Raw genomic sequence first — 21,248 nt, 5'->3', positions numbered from 1 at the left:
GTGTTTTCAGTACCTTGTCCAACCTGCCATTCAATTAGCAGGACACCGAGGGAGGAAAAAAGGCTACACCTTGAAGCTCAGATGAGAAGGGTACCATTTTCACTGGAAGCAAAAAGAAGACATCTTGGATGTTTGAGAAAGATGTAAGCTCAGGGAGCTGCAAAAGGAACACCAAGAAAGATACTTGGAGAAGTGCTGAAAGAGGGAGCAGGTTGGCCAGGAGTAAGTCACAAGAGACCAGCCCCAGAAATCATAGGTGGCAGCCAAAGTGAGTGGCAGATTTGGAAATATATGAGAAATGCTAGGAGTGGAGGATGCAGAGAAGGGTGGGCACACAGAGGGAAATGTAAGGGGTTGGTACAAAGACAGGCATAAGCTGAAATGGGAGATTCTGGGTCTCAAGTCATCCTAAAGAAGCAAGACTGCTTCTATCAGTAGCAGATATTGAGTGTCAGTTTTGTGCAAAGCACTGTATTAAGTCAAAGGGTGCAATTGTCAAACCACCCTCCTTCAAGATCCAAATAAGAGACAGCAGGCTGATCAGAGTCCCTACCCCAGTAATAATGACAACAATGGTATTTGTTAAGCACTATGTGCCAAGCACTGTTCTAAACATTGGATGGATACAAAGTAATCAGATTGTTCCACATGGGGCTCACAGACAATCCCCATTTTACAGATGAAGGAACTGTGGCACAGAGCAGTTAAGCAACTTGCCCAAAGTCACACAGCTGATTTGTGGCAGAGCCAGGATTAGAACTCTGACTCCCAAGCCCATGCTCTTTCCACTAAGCTATGCTGCTAATCCCTTGCTAGGCCCCAATATGCCCCATCCAGGAGCATGGATACCACTGGTGCTATCCCAGCATATCCCAACTCCATCACCAGCCCACCCTAGGAAAGAGTTTCTCCTCTACTATCTTCACCTACCTCTTAAGGCTTCCCCTGGGGTGCAAGCTGTCCTAGTAAACAGAATCCTGAGCAGAGCAGATCCCTGGTAGGACCAACTCCTAAGAACAGATTTGCTGTGAATTGGTTGTTTGAAGAAGGGAGGGAGAGAGGGGACAACTCGCTGTTTCTGCCTTGAGTTGACCACCTGTGTGTTCTCCCCATGGAAGCCAAGATGGCAGAGGAGACTGCTGAGTGAGCTACACGAAAAGAGCTGAGGGGGGGGAAAGCCCCACAGGAACAGCAGCACTGCTGCCCGCATTATGAAGAGAAATCTATAATTCAGTTAATGCTAATTAGCACTGTAATCATCCTCCCTCATCCCTTTGGGCTGGGAGCCCAGCCATGCTCACAGCTTAGCACCACTTTAGCCAACTGGCATTTGCCACCGTTTCATATTAGCAGATGCAATGAGAAACTGGAGATTCAGCCAGGCGAAGCTCAGGTTTCAGACAGGCACAGCACTGATCATCTTCCCTTTCCTAGTATGGCGAAGAGGTTAAAGCCATCAACCCAAGCTTGAGCCTCCACAACGAAGCTTCTCTCCTTGCCCCTGTACAGACCCCACTTAAGTGCCATTTGCATGTGTTAAGTACAAAGACCTTTATTAAGTAACAATTCCTAATTAGAAAAAGTCATAAAAAGAATAAGTCCAGTGATTTAAAAAATTGACCCCCCAACCTGCCCTCAGCTTCCAGGCTCTGGATAGCTAACATCTATTTTGCAGGCTTGCTAGTATCCTTAGTTAAAGGGCCTTTCAAATTTGGGCCAGCTTTTCTAGGCCCTTTTTTAGCTTCAGTCTTCTTCCTTTTATCTTTAGGCTGCCCATTTGGTGCTGTCAGCTCTTTGGGTTTGGAAACAACAGGAGTCTTGGATCCATTGGCTGGCCGACTCTTGGTCCCTGGAGTCCTGGAGACCTGAGGAACTGCCTTGACCTTGGTTATCCCCTTCCCTTCAGCACCCTTAGCTCCCTTGGGCTTTTGGACTGTGATGCTCACCCCTTTGGCCTTCTTTGCTTTGGGGGGCAGAGAAGCCTTCTTTTGGCCTACGGGCTCCTTTTCTCTCATGGCAGCTTTGGCTTCTTTCCTTGAGCTCTTTTTCTCTGTGGCATCCTTGAGTTTGGTCTTCTTTCCCACTTTCCCTTCAGAGCTCTTTGTAGCAGCAGATTTGCTCTGGCCCTATACATACATGGGGTGGGGGGGGGAAGGAGGGGGAGAGGGGAGACAGGCCTGTAGTTGCCCAGAAAACTCTACTGAACTGAAGAGGTTGGTTGCAATACACTGGAGCTTTGAAACTAAGGAATGTAACCTTTGTTCTGCATTGTAAAATGTGCATTTTGGAAATTACAGATCAAGCATTTCCTGCCTCATTTGTAGTTTGAAAATGAAGTTCATACTTCTAGACTAGCAGGAAACTGAGCTCATTCCAACATTCCCCACACTCAAGCAAGTTTATCTTACAAGACAGAGTTGCTAGGGCTCTTGAAGCTGAAGGCAAGGGGTGGGGGGTGGTGTCGAGGAGGGAAGTGGATAGGATGGGGGGGAAAGCAATAGAGAAACATTCCTGCTGAGACAGGCCAGGGAGAACCAGACTTCTAGAAATTTACCATCCCAGCTACTTACATTTGTGGATTTCGCCTTTGGTTTCTTGGCCTTGGGTTTGACTTTCACGTCTTCCGTATCTGATGGAGAGATGAGAAAATAAAGGGAAAGAAGCTATGTTCAGTTTCATGCCCTAGAGTGAATTGAATCCTCAAATAGGTTTAGAGAAAAATTTGAGAAATTTAATGAGGAAGTTTAGGGGTACCACTTAAACTGACCTGTGATTGAGTGGGGAGTGGGCTCCCCCCTCAAAAAAAAAACAAACCCAAAACCTTGAGTGGCTCTGGCCGGAGATACAGTTCAAGTTGTGCTCTAGAAGAGTGGGCCACCCCTCTACCCTGTTAGTAGTAGTAATAATAATAATTATGGTATTCGTTAAACACTTACTGTGTGCCAGCCACTGTACTGAGCGCTACGGTGGATACAATAAAATCGAGTTGTACACAGTCTCTGTCCCTTATGGGGCTCACAGCCTCATCCCCCATTTTACATGTGAGGTAACTGAGGCACAGAGAAGTGCAGTGACTTGCCCAAGATCACACAGCAGACAAGTGGCACAGCAGGATTAGATCCCATGACCTTCTGACTTTCAGGCCCATGCTCTATCCACTACACCATGCTGGTTCTCAATAGTATTTACTAAGTATTTGCTATGTGCAGAGCACTGAACAAGAGTATATAGGTGGGAATTACAGACCCTATCCCTCTAGGGGCTTAATCTAGGAACATAGGTTGGGAGCAGAGAAGAGGCCTAGAGACAGACACTGAGAGGAATGAACACTACAGCAGCACCTTGTTGTGCCTAGATTATGTTATAGCTCCAGGAGAAGTTCTACAGATTTTCCTCAAGAGGAACAATTGAGCAGAACTGGACAATCTTTCTAGATTTCCCCAGATCATGTCGCCGCACTAAAGGCAAGTTAGCCACCTCCCATCAAGCTATGACCCCTAAATCCAATCCATGGCCTCCATCCTACCTTTGCTTTCTGCTTTTGGTGTAGCTTCTTTGGTTTTGGACTTGGCCACAGTCTTGTCTGGTTTAGGGATCTTCCTTTGGGGCTTGGTACCCGTGGATGTTTTGTTGGTCTGACCCTTTGGCCCTAACTGTAGAGCAAGAAGCTTGCTGAGTTACCAGTGGGGGGCGGGTGGGGGGAGGAGGAAGAAGAGAGGGGATTCCATACCATTCTTTAAAGGGAGACATTCAAAAAAAAACATCAAAAATTGCCAGTGACTCTTGCTCAAGGAATCTAGTTTGGTCAGCTACTCCAGGAGGGAACCACAAGAGAATCAAGACCCTTCTACATGAAATGGTCCAGATTCATTGGGATAGATGGTCTTCCCATATTATATAGTCTGAGGGGATCTGGGAAAGGAGAGAGGATAAAGATGGGCAGTTACCTTGGTCAACTAAGACAGTCCAACCCATGGTAAGGTGGTACCATTAAAATCCCAGGTGTGGGGTCATTTCCACTTGCAGCAACTCCTCTCCCTTGTCATCACCATACACTGATGGTTTTAAGTGTGGGATTGGGGTGGGGAGGTGGGGGAAGAGAGAAAGAGATCATCCCAGCACTACCTGGGGGTTGCTGCTCATTTACATGCTCAGGACAGAGGACAGAAGCTGCCAAAGGGAGATGTCATCAGCTCAGAGCCAGAATAATAATAATAATGGTATTTGGTAAGTGCTTACGGTGTGCCAAGCATTGTTCTAAGCACTGGGGTAGATAAAGATAATCAGATTGTCCCACAGGGGGGCTCATAGTTTAAATTCCCATTTTACAGATAAGGCAACTGAGACGCAGAGAAGTGACTTGCCCAAGGTCACACAGCAAAATGGCAGAGGCAGAATTAGAACCCACAACCTCTGACTCCCAAGCCCATGCTCTTTCCATTAAGCCATGCTGTTTAGATTAAGTTGCCTAACAGGTCATATTTGCCCACCACTTTGGGCAGAAAGCAGGGCTTAACCAGGTATGGTGGCCACCAACTCCCCAGTAGGCACAAGAGAGTCAGTTCAATGCTTGGTTCCACATAAGGGGAGCAGAGAAGCTGATCAGACCCTTACTTGGAATCGCCCCGTCGCTCCCTTTGCAGTTGAATTGGGTGGCCTCACAAGGATGCCATGATCGATGCCCTTTGCCAGAGCAAGCTTCAGCAGGTATTTGAGTCTTATCTGGTCAACAGCTGGATACTTGAGGAGGATATAGCTTTTGATGGCTGCCACAGAGGTGCCCTGCCTTTCACGGTTTGCCCTCAAGGCTTCAACCACCATGCTGAGCGTCGGGGGGTGAGTGCAACCCAGAAGTCTTGACTTCTCGCCGACCTTTGCTTAGGAGAGAAGGTGGGAAACAGGTTATTCCTCAGAGCCTAGTGCCAACAGTCCTTGCTGTTTCCTCAATCTGACAGACTAATTAGACACAGATGAGCAACAGAACAGCCTCTGGTGTGGGTCATTGTTAAACTCAAGCCCTGACTTTAAAATCAGCCTCTAGGGCCCCAAAACCCCAGTTTTTTCTTCCTCTCTCCCAACAGCCCCTATAGACTTTCACTCACTCCCCAAACTCAGTCTAAACCCTACCCTTTCCATTTTTCACCCAAAAAGCAGCCCCATTAGCTCCCTAGAAGAGGACAGGAGATACAGCCTGCTCTGAAATTCCCTAGCCAGCTTCAAAAGTAGTGCATTTTGGGATGCCAGTAAGGCTCCTAGAGTTAGTGAGTGGTATTTACTGAGAATTTACTCTGTGCAGAGCACTATACCAATCAAGCATCCCTGGCTTCATCATAGGGGAGCCCTTGTTCCCTAGCCATAACAATGATACTTGTTAAGCATATAGTGTGTGCCAAACACTGGGCTAGATACAAGGTAATAAGGTCAGATACAACCACCATCCCACATGGGACTCAGTGTATTCCCCCTGCCCCCAGTATTCATTCAATCATATTTGAGTACTTATGTGCAGAGCACTGTTCTAAGCACTTAGAAGCTTAGAACAGTAGAAGTGTGTTTCCTAAGATCAAGGCTTACAAAAAAACAACCACAACTCCCAGAAGCCATTATGACCCAGAAGGTAGAGCCAACTCACCCACAGTCCCTAAACTTACACTTCCCTTCTGGCTGCTTTTTCTTTTTTTGCCTAAGGTCCTTTGAGGAGGTTGAGGCACAAGCTGCTTCATCTTCCCCGTAACAAGCCATGTTTTTTTTTTTTAAAGAAAACAAAAAAAAAAAAACCCACAACAAAATTTCAAAACTCAACCCAAACCACAGTCTCCTCCAAGTGGGGTTTATATACACAGGTGGGCCTACCTACCTGCCCTGCTGCCAAATGCAATTACTGCCTTAATTGAAAGCTGCAGGAAAGGGCCATTGATTGCAATGCCTGAAGATGATGGGGAGAAAATTCGAGGAGGCTGTCAGGGAGATATTCTTGTAGGGCAAAATACCTAGGTAAAGGTCAGTCTATACCCTGAGATGTTTTCAGAGGCTCAAAGTCAGTGATGAAGCAAGAAGCAGACAAAGCTGCCTTTTAACATGCATGCATAGAATTCAGAGAGGGGTGGAGAAGACAAAGCTATTATTGGTTAAAAACAAATCTGTTGGCGCTCCCTCCTTCCCATGCTGGCTCAAAGCATATTTCCCAGGTTCTCATCTCCACGTTTACCTAAGAAATAATAATAACTTGAATTTGTATAGCTCTTTTTTGCTTCTAAAACACCATCATATGATTATCTCATTTTGTCCTTGCCATGTCTCTCCAGGGCAAGGAGAGGTAGCGATTATTAAACCACATTTTACTGATAAGGATACTGAAGCCCAGGGGAGGTCCTGAAGTTCCATAGCTGGGCAATGGAAGAGCTGAGACTTTAGCCCAGTGTGACTCCAGTTAAGGAGCTGCAGGTTTAAGGAGGGGCATTTGTCAAGCTGGGAGGCAGGGGTGAGTGAGTGCAAGGGGAGACCCATGTCCTTTCCATTAAACCATACTGCTTTTCCAGAAAGGTACCAATTTGCCCCGGGAAGAAGAGCCCTTTGCAGGGATAGCATTCCAGAAGGGGGTTACTGATGGGACTTGTGTTTTCCACCCTTCTGTTGGCCCATTGGATCCCCTTGGATCAGTTGTCCTTCGATGCTTTCCTCCGTAAAATGAGACTACCAGGTGCTTGACTCCTTCATTCCTTCCTTCACGAGGATTTATTGCGAGCCTACCGTGTGCAAGACACTGTACTGAGCACTTGAGAGAGTGCTCAGTAAAAGACAGCAGCCTCGAGGAGTTTACAATCTAACGGGGGAGACAGGAAGATACAACTTGTACAGAAAAAAATAAGCAAACTAATATGTAAATGACTAGATGGGTTAAATCAATCCATATACACATAACTGCTGACGGGGGCTGTTAGGATGACAAGACCAGGGTGGTGAAATTTAGTTGGGTAAGGCTTCCTGGAGGAAGTGGAAGAGACATGGAGGATCTTAAAGATGGGAAGAGATGTGGTTTAGTGGATTTGAGTGGGAAAGTGAGTTCCAGATAGTGGGAAAGGTGTGAGCCAGAGATGAGAGAGGCAAGCTTGAGGTACAGTGAGAAAGTGAGCTTGGGGAAAGCAGAGTGCACGAGCTGAGGAGTAGCAGATGAAGAGAGCTGATGCATAAGCTGGAGAGAACTGCTGGAGAACCTTGGAAACCAATGGTCGGGAACTTCTGTTTGGTGTGGAGAGAAGTGGGTAGCCACCTGTTTCTCTCCCAGTGGCGCTGAGAGAATCTCATTGCGAAAAGGCTTTCCAAGGGCAGGGAGAAGCCATGTGGGAACCCAGGTCATTGTTATGCAGCTCAGAGAGTTGCTGTGGTTACATCTCAGCGACCATATGGCAGGTGTGATGGACATCTCATTAACAGTATCGGGAATTCAGCTCCCTGAGGGAATTCATGTTCATGGACTCCTAACTGACAGACAGGCTGTGCATCTTAATACCTCTGTACATTTGTCAGCATCTCTCTGCTCAGAAACAATGCCCTATCCCAGCGCTCTGTCATCAACTCTTGGCCCAGTGCAGTAACATTCCCAAAAGCGCTTAGTACAGTGCTCTGCACACAGTAAGTGCTCAATAAATATGATTGATTTCTCAGAAAGAGAAATGGAGGATTTGAAAACAAAAAACAAAAAAAACCAAGGGACTTTGCCAGGATTCCCCTGCCCTTGTCTCCATATTCAAGGAAGAAGGGGCAGGAGAGGGTCTGGAAATCACCCCTTGGGCCACAGGAGGCTGTGACCTGATGGTCTCTGAGAACAAGACCTTTTTGATCTGACTGAAATGAGGGGAACGGAGTGGGTGAGTCTTCCTATGGACCCATAGATTGAGAGTCTAGAGAGATTTGTTTGGACATGAAGTCAGACACTGAAGGATAGAAGATGAAAAGTGAAATTCAGCTTTGTGCTTCTTCACTGTCCAGCTGCGCCTGGCCTCTGGTGTTCACTCCTCAGGGGTAATGGGGGCAATAGCCCCTACAACTTTTGGAGCTGGGCTCACAATCTTGCTTGTTCCAGGGCTTTGACAAAACCTGAACTGTTTCAAATCATTGCTGAAAATGTGCAAAACAGTGGCTTTCTGGTCTTCAGTTCTTCAAAGCCTGTCTCTTCCAGTCCCCACTCCCCAACCCCCAAATCCCCATCCCCATTTCACTCCCACAAACTCAAAATGAGAAGTTAGCACCAGTACCCCTGTCCCTCAGGTCTATCCCTGAGAAGGGTGAAAAGGGAGATCAAACTCTTGCTAGGATGTAGTTTCTGGGCTGAGTGGTTTGGGGAATCTTCCCATTGCTAGGCAGCTAGATCAGAACCCCTTGTCATATTACTATTATTATTATTATTTTGATATTTGTTAAGCATTTATACTACATGTTCATTCCTGTTCTAAGCATTGGGGTAGATACAAGCTGACCATGTGGGACACAGTCCCTGTCTCACACGGAGCTCATGGTCTAAGTAGAGGGAAAACAAGCCTTGAATCCCCATTTTACAGATGGGGAAACTGAGTCACAGAGAAGTGAAATAACTTGCCCAAGGTCACACAACAGGCACATGGAGGACAGGGGATTAAAACCCAGGACCTCTGACTACCAGGGTCCCTGCTCTTTCCACTAGGCTATGCTGCTTCCCATTCTCATTCTTGGAACCCAAAGAGCCTAGCGCACGGCTCAGGCTTTTGGGGGTTTTTTTAATGACATTTATTAAGTGCTTACTATGTGCAAAGCACTGTTCTAAGCACTGGTTGCCCTGGGGATGGTCAGGAATCAGATCATTTAATGGAGAAACCGTTCGACTTTGTAATAATAACAATAATATTAATAATAATACTGTTGGTATTTGTTAAGTGCTTACTATGTGCCAAGCACTGTTCTAAACACTGGGGGGATACAAGGTTATCAAGGGTGTCCCATGTGGGGCTCACAGTCTTAATCCCCATTTTACATATGAGGGAACTGAGGCACAGAGAAGTTAAGTGACTTGCCCAAAGTCACACAGCTGACAAGTGGCGGAGCTGGGATTAGAACCCATGACCTCTGACTCCCAAGCCTGTGCTCTTTCCACTGAGCCATGCTACTTCATGGAGAATCCCTGCTCACAGAGAGCCAGGGAAGCAATGTGGCCTAGTGGAAAAAGTCAGAGTCTGGAATCTAATCCTGCCTCTGCCACTTAATAACAATAATAATGATGGCATTTATTAAGCACTTACTATGTGCGAAGCACTGTTCTAAGTGCTGGGGAGGTTACAAGGTGATGAGGTTGTCCCACGGGGGGCTCACAGTCTTCATCCGCATTTTACAGATGAGTTAACTGAGGCACAGAGAAGTTAAGTGACTTGCCCAAAGTCACACAGCTGACAATTGGCAGAGCGGGGATTTGAACCCATGACCTCTGACTCCAAAGCCTGGGCTCTTTCCACTGAGCCACGCTGCTTCACTTGCCTGCTTGGTGAACTTGGGCCAGTCACTGAACTTCTCTGAGCTTCAGTTTCTTCATCTGTAAAATGGGCATTCAAGTCCTCCCTCCCATTTAGACTGTGAGCCCTGTGTGGGACAGAGACCGTGTATGACCTGAGGGTCTTGTCTACCTCAGTGCTTAGTATGCTGGGCACATAGTAGGCACTTAACAAATACCACATTTATGATAGTGCTGATTATTACCCAGTCGGAGACAGTACAATATGAAGATGAAGGGAAGGAAAGGGAGCCATTCATTCACTCAGCCCTGATTCATCTATTCCCTGGCTGGAGTAGATCCCAGGTATCATGTACCAAGAGGTGGGAGGATGGTGGGGAAAAGAGGTTTTGCTGTAATGCTAAAAAGCATTACTTGGGACTGTTTCCCACTGCTCTATAATTGCCAAGGACCGTTTCCCAGGTGACTCAGGAAATGTATTCTCCCATCCCTGCTGGCAGCAGCCTACCATGCCAAGGGGATTACTCTTGAGCCGGGATACCTCACAAAAGATATGGCCCAGGACAGATCTAAACCCAGGGGTCCCTTTAAGAATAGAAGCAGCATCCAGTGGCAAAATTGGAGCACGTGAACAGCTGAGGAGCGAGAGAAGTGGAAGAGAGGGAACACTTGGAATTTGATTTTGGATCCCAGGCTGGCAGGGAGCTTGGCACTTGCCTCAGGCTCATATCCTTAAGTTGGAAAAGGCTCAGATTCTCAGCACTCCCAAGCCTGGTGCAGCTGTTAAGAGGGTGCAGGTAGAAGGTGGGGCATTCATCCAGCTGGGAGAGGGGCAGGGAGAGAGTTGGGGGCATCTGCTCGGCCCAACCAAACTGGGCAGGAACAAAGGAGAAACAGCTGGGAAGAAGAGTGGTCTGGAATTCTCTATATGTTGCCGATTTGTGCTTCCCAAGCGCTTAGTACAGTGCTTTGCACACAGTAAGTGCTCAATAAATACAAATGAATGAATGAATGAGGAGTGGTGCCACAAGTTTAGATAGGCCCCCCCGAGTCCAGAGTCAACAGAGCAGCCCCTCCCGAAAAAAGGAGCCAGTTCCCCAGACCAAATGCCTGGGTGCAACAAGATGAATCTCCCAGGAACCTTCAACCAGGCTTGGTGACTCGTTCCTTCCCTTCTGGGAATGTCTCTGGAGCCTGTCTCCTAGTGGAAGGCTTTTTGTGCTGGAGGGGGGGACTTCAGTTCTCACCTTCCAAAGCATTCTTCTCTTCTCCGTGTGTGAGATCATTGTGATTGGGACCCTCGGAGGGCTGATGTCCATTGTTGGGGGGAAACCTAATGGCAGGGGGAGTCCCACCAGTAGGGCCTGGGGGAAACAAGAAGGGGCTCAGGAAGAGAAATGTGTGAAAGTGCGGTGCCTTGCCCTGCAACTCTCAAACCCTCTCACCCACTCCCACACCCGCAATCTCTGAGAGAGATTTGAGAGGGCTGCAGAAGCCGATGGTTGATATTCACACAGCGGGAGATGAGCACTTGGAATTTGTTACCACAGGAAGCTATGCAGGCCAGAAATAGCAATATGTTCAAGGGAAGCTTGGATCAATTTGGGGATGAGCAATCTGAAATAGGTTACTAGAGGGAGAATTAGAGGTGCAGAGGTAAAATTAGAAAAGTTACCCTGAACGGTAGGGTGGCTGACCAGGAGGGTGACAGTCATACAGTTACTCCAAGGATCTTGTTGCCCCTGTTGGAGCCTGAATCCTAGGCTGAATGGACCACTGGTCTGGATAGCCCATCCAGTGCTATTCAATCAATCACATTTATTGAGTGCTTACTGTGTGTGGAGTACTGTACTAAACGCTTGGGAGAGTATAGTGCACCAGAGTTGGTAAACACATTTCCTGCCCCCAAGAGAAGCAGCCTGGCCTAGTGGATAGAGCATGGGCCTGGGAGTCAGAAGGACCTGGGTTCTAATTCTGGCTCTACCATGTAGCTGCTATGTGACCTTGGGCAACTCACTTCACTTCTCTGTGCCTCAGTTACCTCAACTGTAAAATGGAGATTAAGAACTGTAAAATGGAGATTAAGACTGTGAGTCCCATGTGGGACAGGGACTGTGTCCAACTTGATTGGATTGTGTCCAACCCAGTGCTTAGTACAGTGCCTGGCACACAGTAAGTGCATAAAAATACCACAATTATTATTATTATTATTGAGCTTACATGGATGGACCCTAGCACTGCTGTGTCCAGGGAGCCCACTTAAAACAGGCAGTGTGGTCAGAATCTGTCAATGGTATTTATTGAGCCCCTACTGTGTATAGAGTACTGAGAAGCAGCATGGCCTGGTGGAAAGAGCATGGGCTTGGGAGCAAGAGGATGTGGGTTCTAATCCCAGCTCCACTACTTGTCTGGTGTGTGACCTTGGGAAAACCACTTAACTTCTCTGTGCCTCAGTTACCTCATGTGTAAAATGGGGTTTAAGACTGTGAGACCCATGTGGGACAACCTGATTACCTTGTATCTACCCCAGTACTTAGAACAGTGCTTGGCACATAGTAAGCGCATAACAAACACCATCATTATTATTGTTATTTACTAAACACTTCGGCAAGCACAAAATAGCAGAGTTGGTAGTCACATTCCCTGCCCACAAGGAAGAAATGAAGTTTACTTTAAATGGGCCACCCTGGAAAGTAGAATGGATTGGCTATGGGCACTGAGAACTCGCAGAACCTGCATGGAAACAAGAACTGTTCTTGAAGCTGGAAAGCAGCTACTGAGGACAGAAACCCATTCAGCAGATGTTCAGTAAGCATTTGCCCAGAATGCCTGTGAGATCCTTTTTCTCCTCTAACTTTATAGCCCTTGGAACCTATAATTTGCTAAATGGTCTCTTTCCTCGAGGCTGGGAAAGTCGCCTTGTCATCCTTAACTGGACCCATTTACAGCCCCTATGAGATGCCATGGTGGTATTGGAGCCCAGCGCAGGCCTAGGGCCTTTAGATGACAGACTCTCCAATGGGATATTTAGATCATATCCTGAGGAAACGCACCCACCGCCCATCCCACAGAACCCAAATTGGTAGGCCTGATTCCTGCCCTCCAGGAGCTTATAGTGTTGAGGGGGAGACAGACATTAACATGAATTACAGAGAGGAAAAAGATTTTCTCTTGGCTTTGGCTCAATCTGGTTCTGCTTTGTTATCCTAGAAGGTGGAGCCTCTTCTTTGGACTGATTAGAGTAGAACAAGGAAGAGAGGGACCAGCTCTCTGGACAGTAGTAGGCCTGAAACAAGAACAAGAACAGCCTCAAAGCTGCTAGGTCATACTAAAATTGCCGGGCATCCCTTGTGTGGAGGAATGTTCCTTATTTCCTGGCTTTGTCCTGTTTCCCTGGTGGACATGTGATTTCAGAAGGGCCTTGAAGATGAGGACTGTGCTCTATTAGAGGTGAAGGGGGAGGGCATGAGCAAGAGTTTGGCTGTGGGAGAGATGAGAAAGAGGGACAGTTCATTAGCATGAGAGGCACAAAGAGTGCAAACTGGAGTGTGGTGGGAGAAAAAAGTGGGTTGATTAGGAAGAAGAGAGATGGTTGAATGTCTTAAAGCAAGTGGACAGAAGATTCTGCTTGATGGGGAGAGGAATAAGTGGGGAGACGAGCTCAGAATTAAATGATCTGGGTAGCAGAATGAAGTATGGACTGGAGCAGAGAGAGACTGGAGGCAGGGAGATCCGTGAGGAGGCCGATGCAGTAGCCTCCAAACCATCATACATATCTTTCCTCTTACATATGTACCCCCATCTCCCCTCATGTCCCTTCCCACCTTCAAAGCCCTCCAAAAAAGCTACCTCCCCCTAGAACCATCCCTTGATGAAACCCCATTAGCCACCTTAGTACTCATGTGTCTATATGTTTATTATTCATAGAATTCATTGCCTGCTTTCATTTTTATCATCTGTAGCCCTTCTATTTCTCCATTTTTATATGTATCCACTTGTCTCTTCCATTAGATTGCAGACATCTCAAGGGCAAGGATATTGCCTTTTACCTCCATTGGTTGTTTCCCAAGTGCCCAGTGCCTAGTACAGAGCTTGAAATATGGAATTCTTTTATATCATTATTATTATGGTATTTATTATGGTATTTGTGTGATTTTATGTGACAAGCACTGTTCTAAGTACTGGGGCAGATACAAGTCAATCAGGTGGGACACAATCCCTGTCCCACATGGGGCTCACAATCTAAGTAGGAGGGAGAACAGGTACTGAATCCCCACTGTAGAGATGAGGAAACTGAGCACAGAGAAGTGAAGTGACTTGCTCAAGGTCACACAGCAGACAATTGGTGGATCTGGGATTAGAATCCAGGTTCTCTGACTTCCAGGCCTGTGCTCTTTCCACAAGGCCATGCTGCTCCTTTATAGAGGAACCATTTAGTTTTAACAACTTTTCTCCCTTCCAAGCTACATAAAAATTCATTTCCTAATATGGTCACTTGTTTCTAGTTTGAGATTGAGATGGAAAGCCAGGGTCTGGACCTTGTTCAAAATAGAGTGATTCTTCCAGTAGAGTTTCTACACACAGTAGACACTTAATACATATTGAAGATGATGAGGAAAAGGAGGAGCAGGAGGAAGAGGAGGAGGAGGAGGAAAAGTGGAATTTACTGAAGAACTTCTGTATGCAGAGCACTGTACTAGGCATTTGGGGGGACAGACAGAAGGCAAAGACACAGTCTCTCCTCAAGGAAGAGCACAGAATGAAGAATAAGGAGATGCAGGTTTGAGGCCTAGCAATGCCATTGACTTGCTGTGTGACATTGGCCAAGCCCCTTAAACTCTCTAGGTGTCAGTTTCCTCATCTGTAAAATGAGGATAAAATGTGAGCCCCATGTGGGGCAGGGACTGTGTCTGGCCTCCTTAGCTTGTATCTGCCCTGGTGTTTAGCACATAGTATGAGCTTAATAAGTACCATAATAAATAAGAAGAATGAGAAAGATAAATAAACACATATAAGTTGACAAATAGACAGTAGGTAAGAGACTAGTTCAAAATAATCAAAGGACTAGCAGCCTCCTGGCGTGACCCAGGAGGTCAGGGGGTGGTGTGACGTGGGTGTGGGCTCTTGAGGAGGGAATAGAAAGTAGGAAGGGTCACAGCCTGGAGATTTGATGGGGGAGTTCTGGACTGGGGGGAAAGGCACGAGCAATGAGTCAGAGATGGGAGAGGCTAAAGAGCGAGGCCTCTGGCTCCAGGGACTCAGGGTGTTTATCCACAGTACAGCCTCGGGGCAGGGGTCGGGGGAGGCTGTAGTGGGGCTGGTTTAGCTGGGTATGGGATAGCTGCCAGAGGAAGCTGTGGCTCATCTGTAGACAACATCCCACTACCCAGAACTACTCACCTGACCCTCACCGTCAGTTTGAGGGGGTGTGGGGAGGAACAATAACAGACATTTCTGAAAATGAGAGCAGAGAAATCTTTTAATGTCCAAATACCATTTCTGTTTGTCTATGTACACCAGCAAAACCAAAGCAAACTTCAAAGTTAGTTTTCGGTATAAAGACACCTTGGGAGTATCCTTCCCAGGGGGACTCTCACATCAAGAAACTCCAGGATCCTGACGGCACTTTTCCTCCACACACACCTCCCCGCAATCCAAACGCCCCATCCCTCAGCCCCCATGGTGTCCAGAGAACCAAGGGCCCAAATACCTGGATGTGCCAGACCCAAGGGACTCTATTGAAACTCATGGTCGCCTTACACCCACTGACTAGTGGGAAATGCATCTGCAGAGAGAAATGTACCACCCCAACTTTCCTCCACACTTCCCCCTCCCCCACCCCAAAAGACATGGAGGCTTTGAAAATCATGGGCCCCGTGAATCAGGCATCAATTTTTAACCACTGGGTGACTCAGCAAGCCCTGAGTTTCAACACTGTTTAGATTTCATTTCATGAGCGACTCCATTTCCATTTGACTCGCAGGAGCATCGGGAAGAGAAAAAAGAGTTTTATTTGCACATTGCTCTTTATTAAAGACTGAACTTGCATGGCTCCTAGAATTTCCCTATCGCTCCTGGAGAAGCCGCAGGTGATTAGAAAAGGGAGAAGAGAATATTTTACAAAAACCAGCAGAGTCAACAGAATGAAAATGCTTTCACACTGTGAAGTCACTGAGCAAGAGGTAAAGGAAGGGAGCTGGAAGACTGAACACCAGGGAGAGGAGGGGCAGGAGCAGGCTTGGTCAGTCAGGACTTGGGCAGTCAAGAGAAAACCTAGGGGCCAAGCAGTCTGCTCAGATCCCGAGGGCTTTCTCCCCAGGCCTGTCCTTTTAAGCAGTTTTTTTCCTTTTTTAACTTGAAAAGCAGCATAGTTGCCCCCTTTCCTCCCCCCCTCTGCCCCCCCATCATTGTCCCTCCCCTGGGCTGGTTGTTGGTTACCCCATTTACTTGGGGTAGAATATCCAGCCCTGGAGGGGACAGAGGGGAAGGGAGGTTGGGAAGACAGGGGCAAGCGAGGGAGGGAGTAGGGAAAGGAGTGTTGGGGAAGGGAGGGGAGAGAGAGCCTGGGAACCTGCAGGGTTAAAAAGGTGGCAAGCAAATTTGGGAAATTTGTTCGGGTTCAGTGAAATCCCAAATGCCACTGACCCTCTGTCTCCACACTCACTCCAAAGCAGTACAAATAGGGCAGTTTCAACTTTGGGGTGACATTGAATGGTCCAAATGCTGTTTGGAGAGAACGGGTGCTGAGCCGCAGCCCGTTTCTCTAAGCCGCTGCTGGGCTCGTTTCCCTGAGGAAATTGTCTGTTGCTATGAGGGAGAACAGAGCTGGTACCCGGAGGGTTCCAGATCTCATCTACCCCACAGGAACCCAGGGCTCAGCAGCAGGTTCTCAACTGGGCCAAAAAAAAAAAACAAAAAACCAAAAGCTCTCCCGGCCTGGGTTTGAGGCCTACCACTCTGTGGTTCGGAAGCCAGACTGAACCTGAAGTCCTTGGGTGGCTCTGATTTGTTGGAGAGGCCCTCGGTTTCTTTTGAGAGAAACACCCAGCCTCGTTCCACCAGCCACCATTCCTGACCCGGGCAAGCTCTCCCTGGTGGGCTGGTGTGGATCGGGTGGTGTTGGTCATGCGGTTACATTCACACAGATGGGATGGCAGGTGACCTCCAGGGGAGTGCTGGGGGCCAACCACAGATCAAGCACTTTCCTGAGTCTATGCTGGAGAAACCTGGCTGGTGGACACGGAAGACTGCTCGGTCTTGGAAGCTGTGGCCGAAGCCTCATCATCGCCCAGCGGGTTCTTGCCGCAGCAGATGGTGGTGAGCATGCAGTTCCGGAACTGGGGGAGGAAGCATTAGGTTGGAAACCAGGACAAGGAGACCACAATCAACAGTCAGCCCCTTTCTAGATCAGGCTGATAGCCAAGCTCAGGCACGCCAGGCCCACCCCATCCCCAGCAGGATGCTAACAATGGCACAATGAGGAGGGGGAGGTAGCAGACAGCTTGAGTTCTGGCACCAGTGCAGCAGGGTACTTGGGGGGTCTTCCACCCAATTTTTGCAGGCCCACAGAAGCCCATGAGGATGTCAACGGCCACAGACTTCAACCTGGCAGAGCGAGCACCTCCCTCCGGAGAATTTGGCTTCATCTGGGTTCCCTTTCACTCTGCCCTACTTCATCCTTGAGAGGTGAAGGGAGAAGGCAAGTACTGTCACCCTGAGGTATGGATAGAGAAGTTTACCGGAGGTCAGAGGGGACCAAAGCTGGAAGAGGGACGGAGACCAGAACCCCTGTCTCCCAACTTTTGGGGCCCTGTTACCTCATGCCGATTGGCTGGGCCCTTCCGAGACTCTTGTCCTGCCCTACCCACTTAGACCCTCTAGACTGTAAGCTCCTTGGGGGCAGGGATCACATCTACCTGCCCCATTGTATTGGATTTTCCCACACGCTCAGGCCAGTACTCTGCCCACCATAAGCAAGAACTAGATAAATGCCATTGACTGATTGAATCTGCCTGCCCCCCCCCGCCCCCCGGCCTGCTGGGGGCTCTTGCCGCACCTTAACTTATATGTAAGGACAAACCAGACACGCTCTCGGTTACCTGCTTGTTCATCATAATGTAGATGACTGGGTTGTAGATCGCAGAACTCTTGGCAAAGAAAGCCGGGGCAGTCATGAAGATGGGGCCGAAGTTTGATCCCTGGTGTGTGAAGATGTAGAATGCCACACTGGCGTAGGGCACCCAGCAGATCAGGAAAGCAATGACCATGATGATCACCATGCGGGTGACTTCCTTCTCAGCTTTCTGCGTGGTGGCGGACTCCTGCTGCTGGGCTGCAGCCTAAAATGGGGGGCAGAGAGGGATGGTCAGGCAGGAAATCGTGAGGGGAGCAGTTGAGGAAAGGGGCTAGGCCAGCAGAGAACACCAGAACCAATCTCCCCAGGTAGATGCACGTGAGACGGTTTGCTCACCTCTTTGACAGTGAAGACCAGGCGGCCGTAGCAGAAGAAAATGATTGTCATTGGGATGGTGAAGTGAACCACAAACATGTAGATGACAAAGGACTCATTGTTGACCTCAGGTTTGAGAGTGTAGTAGTCAATCCCACACGAACACTGCATACCCTCGGGGATATATCTGCAGACAGATTGACCGCATTACCATTTAGCAGCCCCCCTAGGTAGATGTGTGAGGAGATTGGCAAAGAGGGCATATTGGAGGCATTCAACCTAAAGATTATATGATGGGTTTAGACTTTCTGTAAGGAGGAAGGGGAACAGCTTTTGATCAAGGCATGGGCTTCGACTGCAGAAGAGATCTGGTATTCCTTAGCTATGACAGATCCCCGGGAGAGGGTGTAGAATCTTCTTGACAGTTGGTCAGGCATGTTGGTGCCTGCTGAGGCTGGGATAGCTTTGCTGGAGGCTGAAGTGGAGACAATCTGCTGAGGGAGATTCCTCTGGCCCAAGGATTCTCTAATCACCCTTTAGAGCTGGGAGAAGCAGTGTGGCTTAGTGGAGAGAGCACCAGACTAGAAGTCAGAGGACCTGGGTTCTAATCCCAGAGCTGCCACCTGCCTGCTGTGTGACTTTAAGCAAGTCACTGAACTTCTTTGCACCTCAGCAGGACTAAACACCTTTATGGATGAATAGTCCCCTCCACTTATTCATTCATTCATTCATTCATTCAATTGTATTTATTGAGCGCTTACTCTGTGCAGAGCACTGTACTAAGCGCTTGGGAAGTACAAGTTGGCAACATATAGAGACGGTCCCTACCCAACTTAGACTCTTCATCCCAGGTGGGACAGGGACTGTGCCTAACCTGATTATCCTGTACCTACCCCAGCGCTTAGTACAGTGCTTGGCACAGAAAGAGCGCTTAACAAATGTCATTTTTATTATGGTTGTTCTCTTTAAAACAAATGACACTCCCAACTCACACCACCTCCACAGCTGCCATTTCCCCACTGTCAAACACCAATTCCAGAGACGTGATCTCTCCCCATCTCCATGGGCTCGGAGAACTCATGGTCAATATCAATGGGAGCGCTGCATCAGAGGATTTGGGTAGCTCTGTTCAAGATGCTTGACTTGAAACCCCAGGTTAGCTAAGGATTAGGGAAAAGCCAAGTTGAAGAAGGGGAGCAGGTACCCTGGCAGACCTAGCTTCGTCACTGGCACAGTTGAGGATGCCCTCCCATCCCAACCCCTCTGAGTTCCTCCTCCTGGCATTTCAGGGCTTTCCCTTGGGCTACTGAGCAGGTTTCAGGCAGCTCCTGTACCTGGACCAGCCAACGAGTGGGGGGAAGGCACAGGCCAGGGCCATGATCCAAGTGAAAGTCACACCCATGATGGCATGGTTCTCCCCAAACCGGAAGTTGCTCATAGGCTTGCAGACCACGATATACCGCTCGATAGCCAACACCACCAGAGACCAGAGCGCAATCTCACCTGCAAGACACAAAGCTAGTTAGGGTATCCATTTAGTGCTCATGTGTGCCAAAGCACTGGGCTAAGGTGCGGGGGTAGATACCAGCTCATCAGATCAGACACCGTCCCTGTCCCATGCCAGGCTCCCACTCTGGCTGCAGGAGCAGGAGGTTGAGCTGAGGCAAGAGCCATAGGTTCCTGCCCCAGATAGCGATATCCTTGGGGAAGCTACAGGTCCAGAACAAAAGGGCAACCTCTCCCAATCTCCCCTGATTTAGACTCTCAGGGCGGTTTTAGGATTGATAATGGAACTTCATGTTTTGAGGTGTCTGCTCCCCTGGGTCTCTCTCCCCACCCCAGTCTCAGTGGACAAACTGAAGGGCAGAGAGGTCGAGGAACTCATTTAAGGGAAGCTTGTGGCAGAATGGGGTCAGACTCCAAGCCTCTGTGTGCTCCCTGATGGCTTCCCTGAACCCCATACTCCTTACCAGAGACTTGGGTGCCAAACAGAAGGTGACCTGCCTCCCTCTCCGCCCCAGTGCCATATTTCTGTCCTCCCTGCCCTCAGATCCCACAAGACCTCCTGCTCGGAGGCCTCAGGCTGGTCTCTGCCATTCTCTGTTAACGATTAACAGTCCTCATCTCGGGGCCCGCACTCTCCTTCCAAAAGACTCAGAATTCCAAGAGAAAGGGCCAGGGCTGAGTGGGACAGAGACTCTGGAGTGACTGACCCGATCTGCTGTGACCTCGGTCCCCAGTATTAGCCAAAGCAGCCTCTTCTCGGTATTAGCTCGAAAATGACTTCCGCCGGCAAGGCGGCCTACCCAGGTGGGGAGGAGGTGCTGACATCTTTCCTCTCCCTTCAGGAGGAAAAAAGTCATAGCCCAGGAGAGCGTCTCCTAGGGGGACTCCTGGAGGAAACTTACCTCCCAGTGTGGCAAAGAAGCCTTCGATGTTGCAGCCCGTAGGTCCAAAAACAAAGTAGCCATGCAGGGAAGTATACAGGGTTGTGGTGAAACCACCCAACACCATGAAGTGGTTGGCAAATGCCAGGTTCAGGAGGATGTAGTTGAGAGGGGTGCGGAGTTTCTTGTGCTGGATGGTGACGTACAGCGTGAGGAAGTTGATGGGGAACCCCAGCATGATGAGCATGAACATATACGCAGCGAGGACCGAGTACTGCCATGGCTCTGCCAGGTAATACTGGGGATACTCAAAGGGACTCCTGACAATGCCCGTCTTATTGGACATGGGGATGTAAAAGTCCTGGCCCTCCGTCCCATTCATGGCTGCGGCCCTGTGATTCCCCTCTGGCACCTGGCTAACTGCCAAGGAGCTACCCCGGACTGCTGCTGGGAGCCTGAGCTATTGGGTCACCATGGGGAGAAGCTGGGGGACAGCTCAGGTGGCCCTGCAGCCTTTATGAAGCAAACCTTTGGCTAAGCTGGCGTGGCTGGTGTCAGCAAACAGGGGATCGGGGGCGCTATTAATCGTAATAATCCACGCTGGGTTAGCAAGCGCTTGCTAATTGGCTTCCCAGAGCTGCATCAAGGTGACATTTGTACTAGCAGGAAAAGGGTGGTCCCCTGGGTCCGGCAGGGCAGCCCCAAGAATCAGGGGGAAAACGAGCCAGTGTCAGGTCACCTGGGAATGCAAGGAGCAACCGAGAACCCAATTCGTGCAGCCCATCGCAGAAGTCCATGGGGCTGGAAGTGCAGGTAGAGCCTGAAGGAAATGAAACAATGAGCCTAAAAGAAATGGATTCCACTGGGCCTCTTCCTCCTATTATGTATTTTGTGGAATTTTCATAGGAATGTACATTTGGGAGGGGAATGGGCG

The 21,248-nt window shown here is 48.6% G+C and overlaps 2 protein-coding genes across 2 annotated transcripts; both read right to left on the bottom strand.

Annotated features, from left to right (window-relative positions):
• Positions 1–1,628: 1,628 nt before the first annotated feature.
• LOC119949860 (histone H1.8) lies at positions 1,629–16,605 on the bottom strand. The gene is made up of 11 exons (XM_038771699.1): positions 16,555–16,605; positions 10,924–10,944; positions 10,726–10,842; positions 10,196–10,350; positions 7,785–7,845; positions 6,013–6,070; positions 5,858–5,926; positions 4,615–4,877; positions 3,527–3,653; positions 2,571–2,629; positions 1,629–2,126 (listed from the first exon to the last, which is right to left on the bottom strand). The coding sequence occupies exons 1-11, from the start codon at positions 16,603–16,605 to the stop codon at positions 1,665–1,667; spliced, it is 1,443 nt and encodes a 480-aa protein (XP_038627627.1). The 3' UTR covers positions 1,629–1,664.
• Positions 16,606–16,689: 84 nt separating this feature from the next.
• RHO (rhodopsin) lies at positions 16,690–20,696 on the bottom strand. The gene is made up of 5 exons (XM_038740718.1): positions 20,336–20,696; positions 19,262–19,430; positions 17,949–18,114; positions 17,578–17,817; positions 16,690–16,815 (listed from the first exon to the last, which is right to left on the bottom strand). The coding sequence occupies exons 1-5, from the start codon at positions 20,694–20,696 to the stop codon at positions 16,690–16,692; spliced, it is 1,062 nt and encodes a 353-aa protein (XP_038596646.1).
• Positions 20,697–21,248: the final 552 nt, after the last annotated feature.

The sequence above is a fragment of the Tachyglossus aculeatus genome, chromosome X1 (assembly GCF_015852505.1).
Source record: "Tachyglossus aculeatus isolate mTacAcu1 chromosome X1, mTacAcu1.pri, whole genome shotgun sequence".
In the NCBI taxonomy this organism is placed as follows: domain Eukaryota; kingdom Metazoa; phylum Chordata; class Mammalia; order Monotremata; family Tachyglossidae; genus Tachyglossus; species Tachyglossus aculeatus.
Note: the sequence above shows the minus strand (reverse complement) of the source record. Positions and strands in the feature narration are given on the sequence as shown.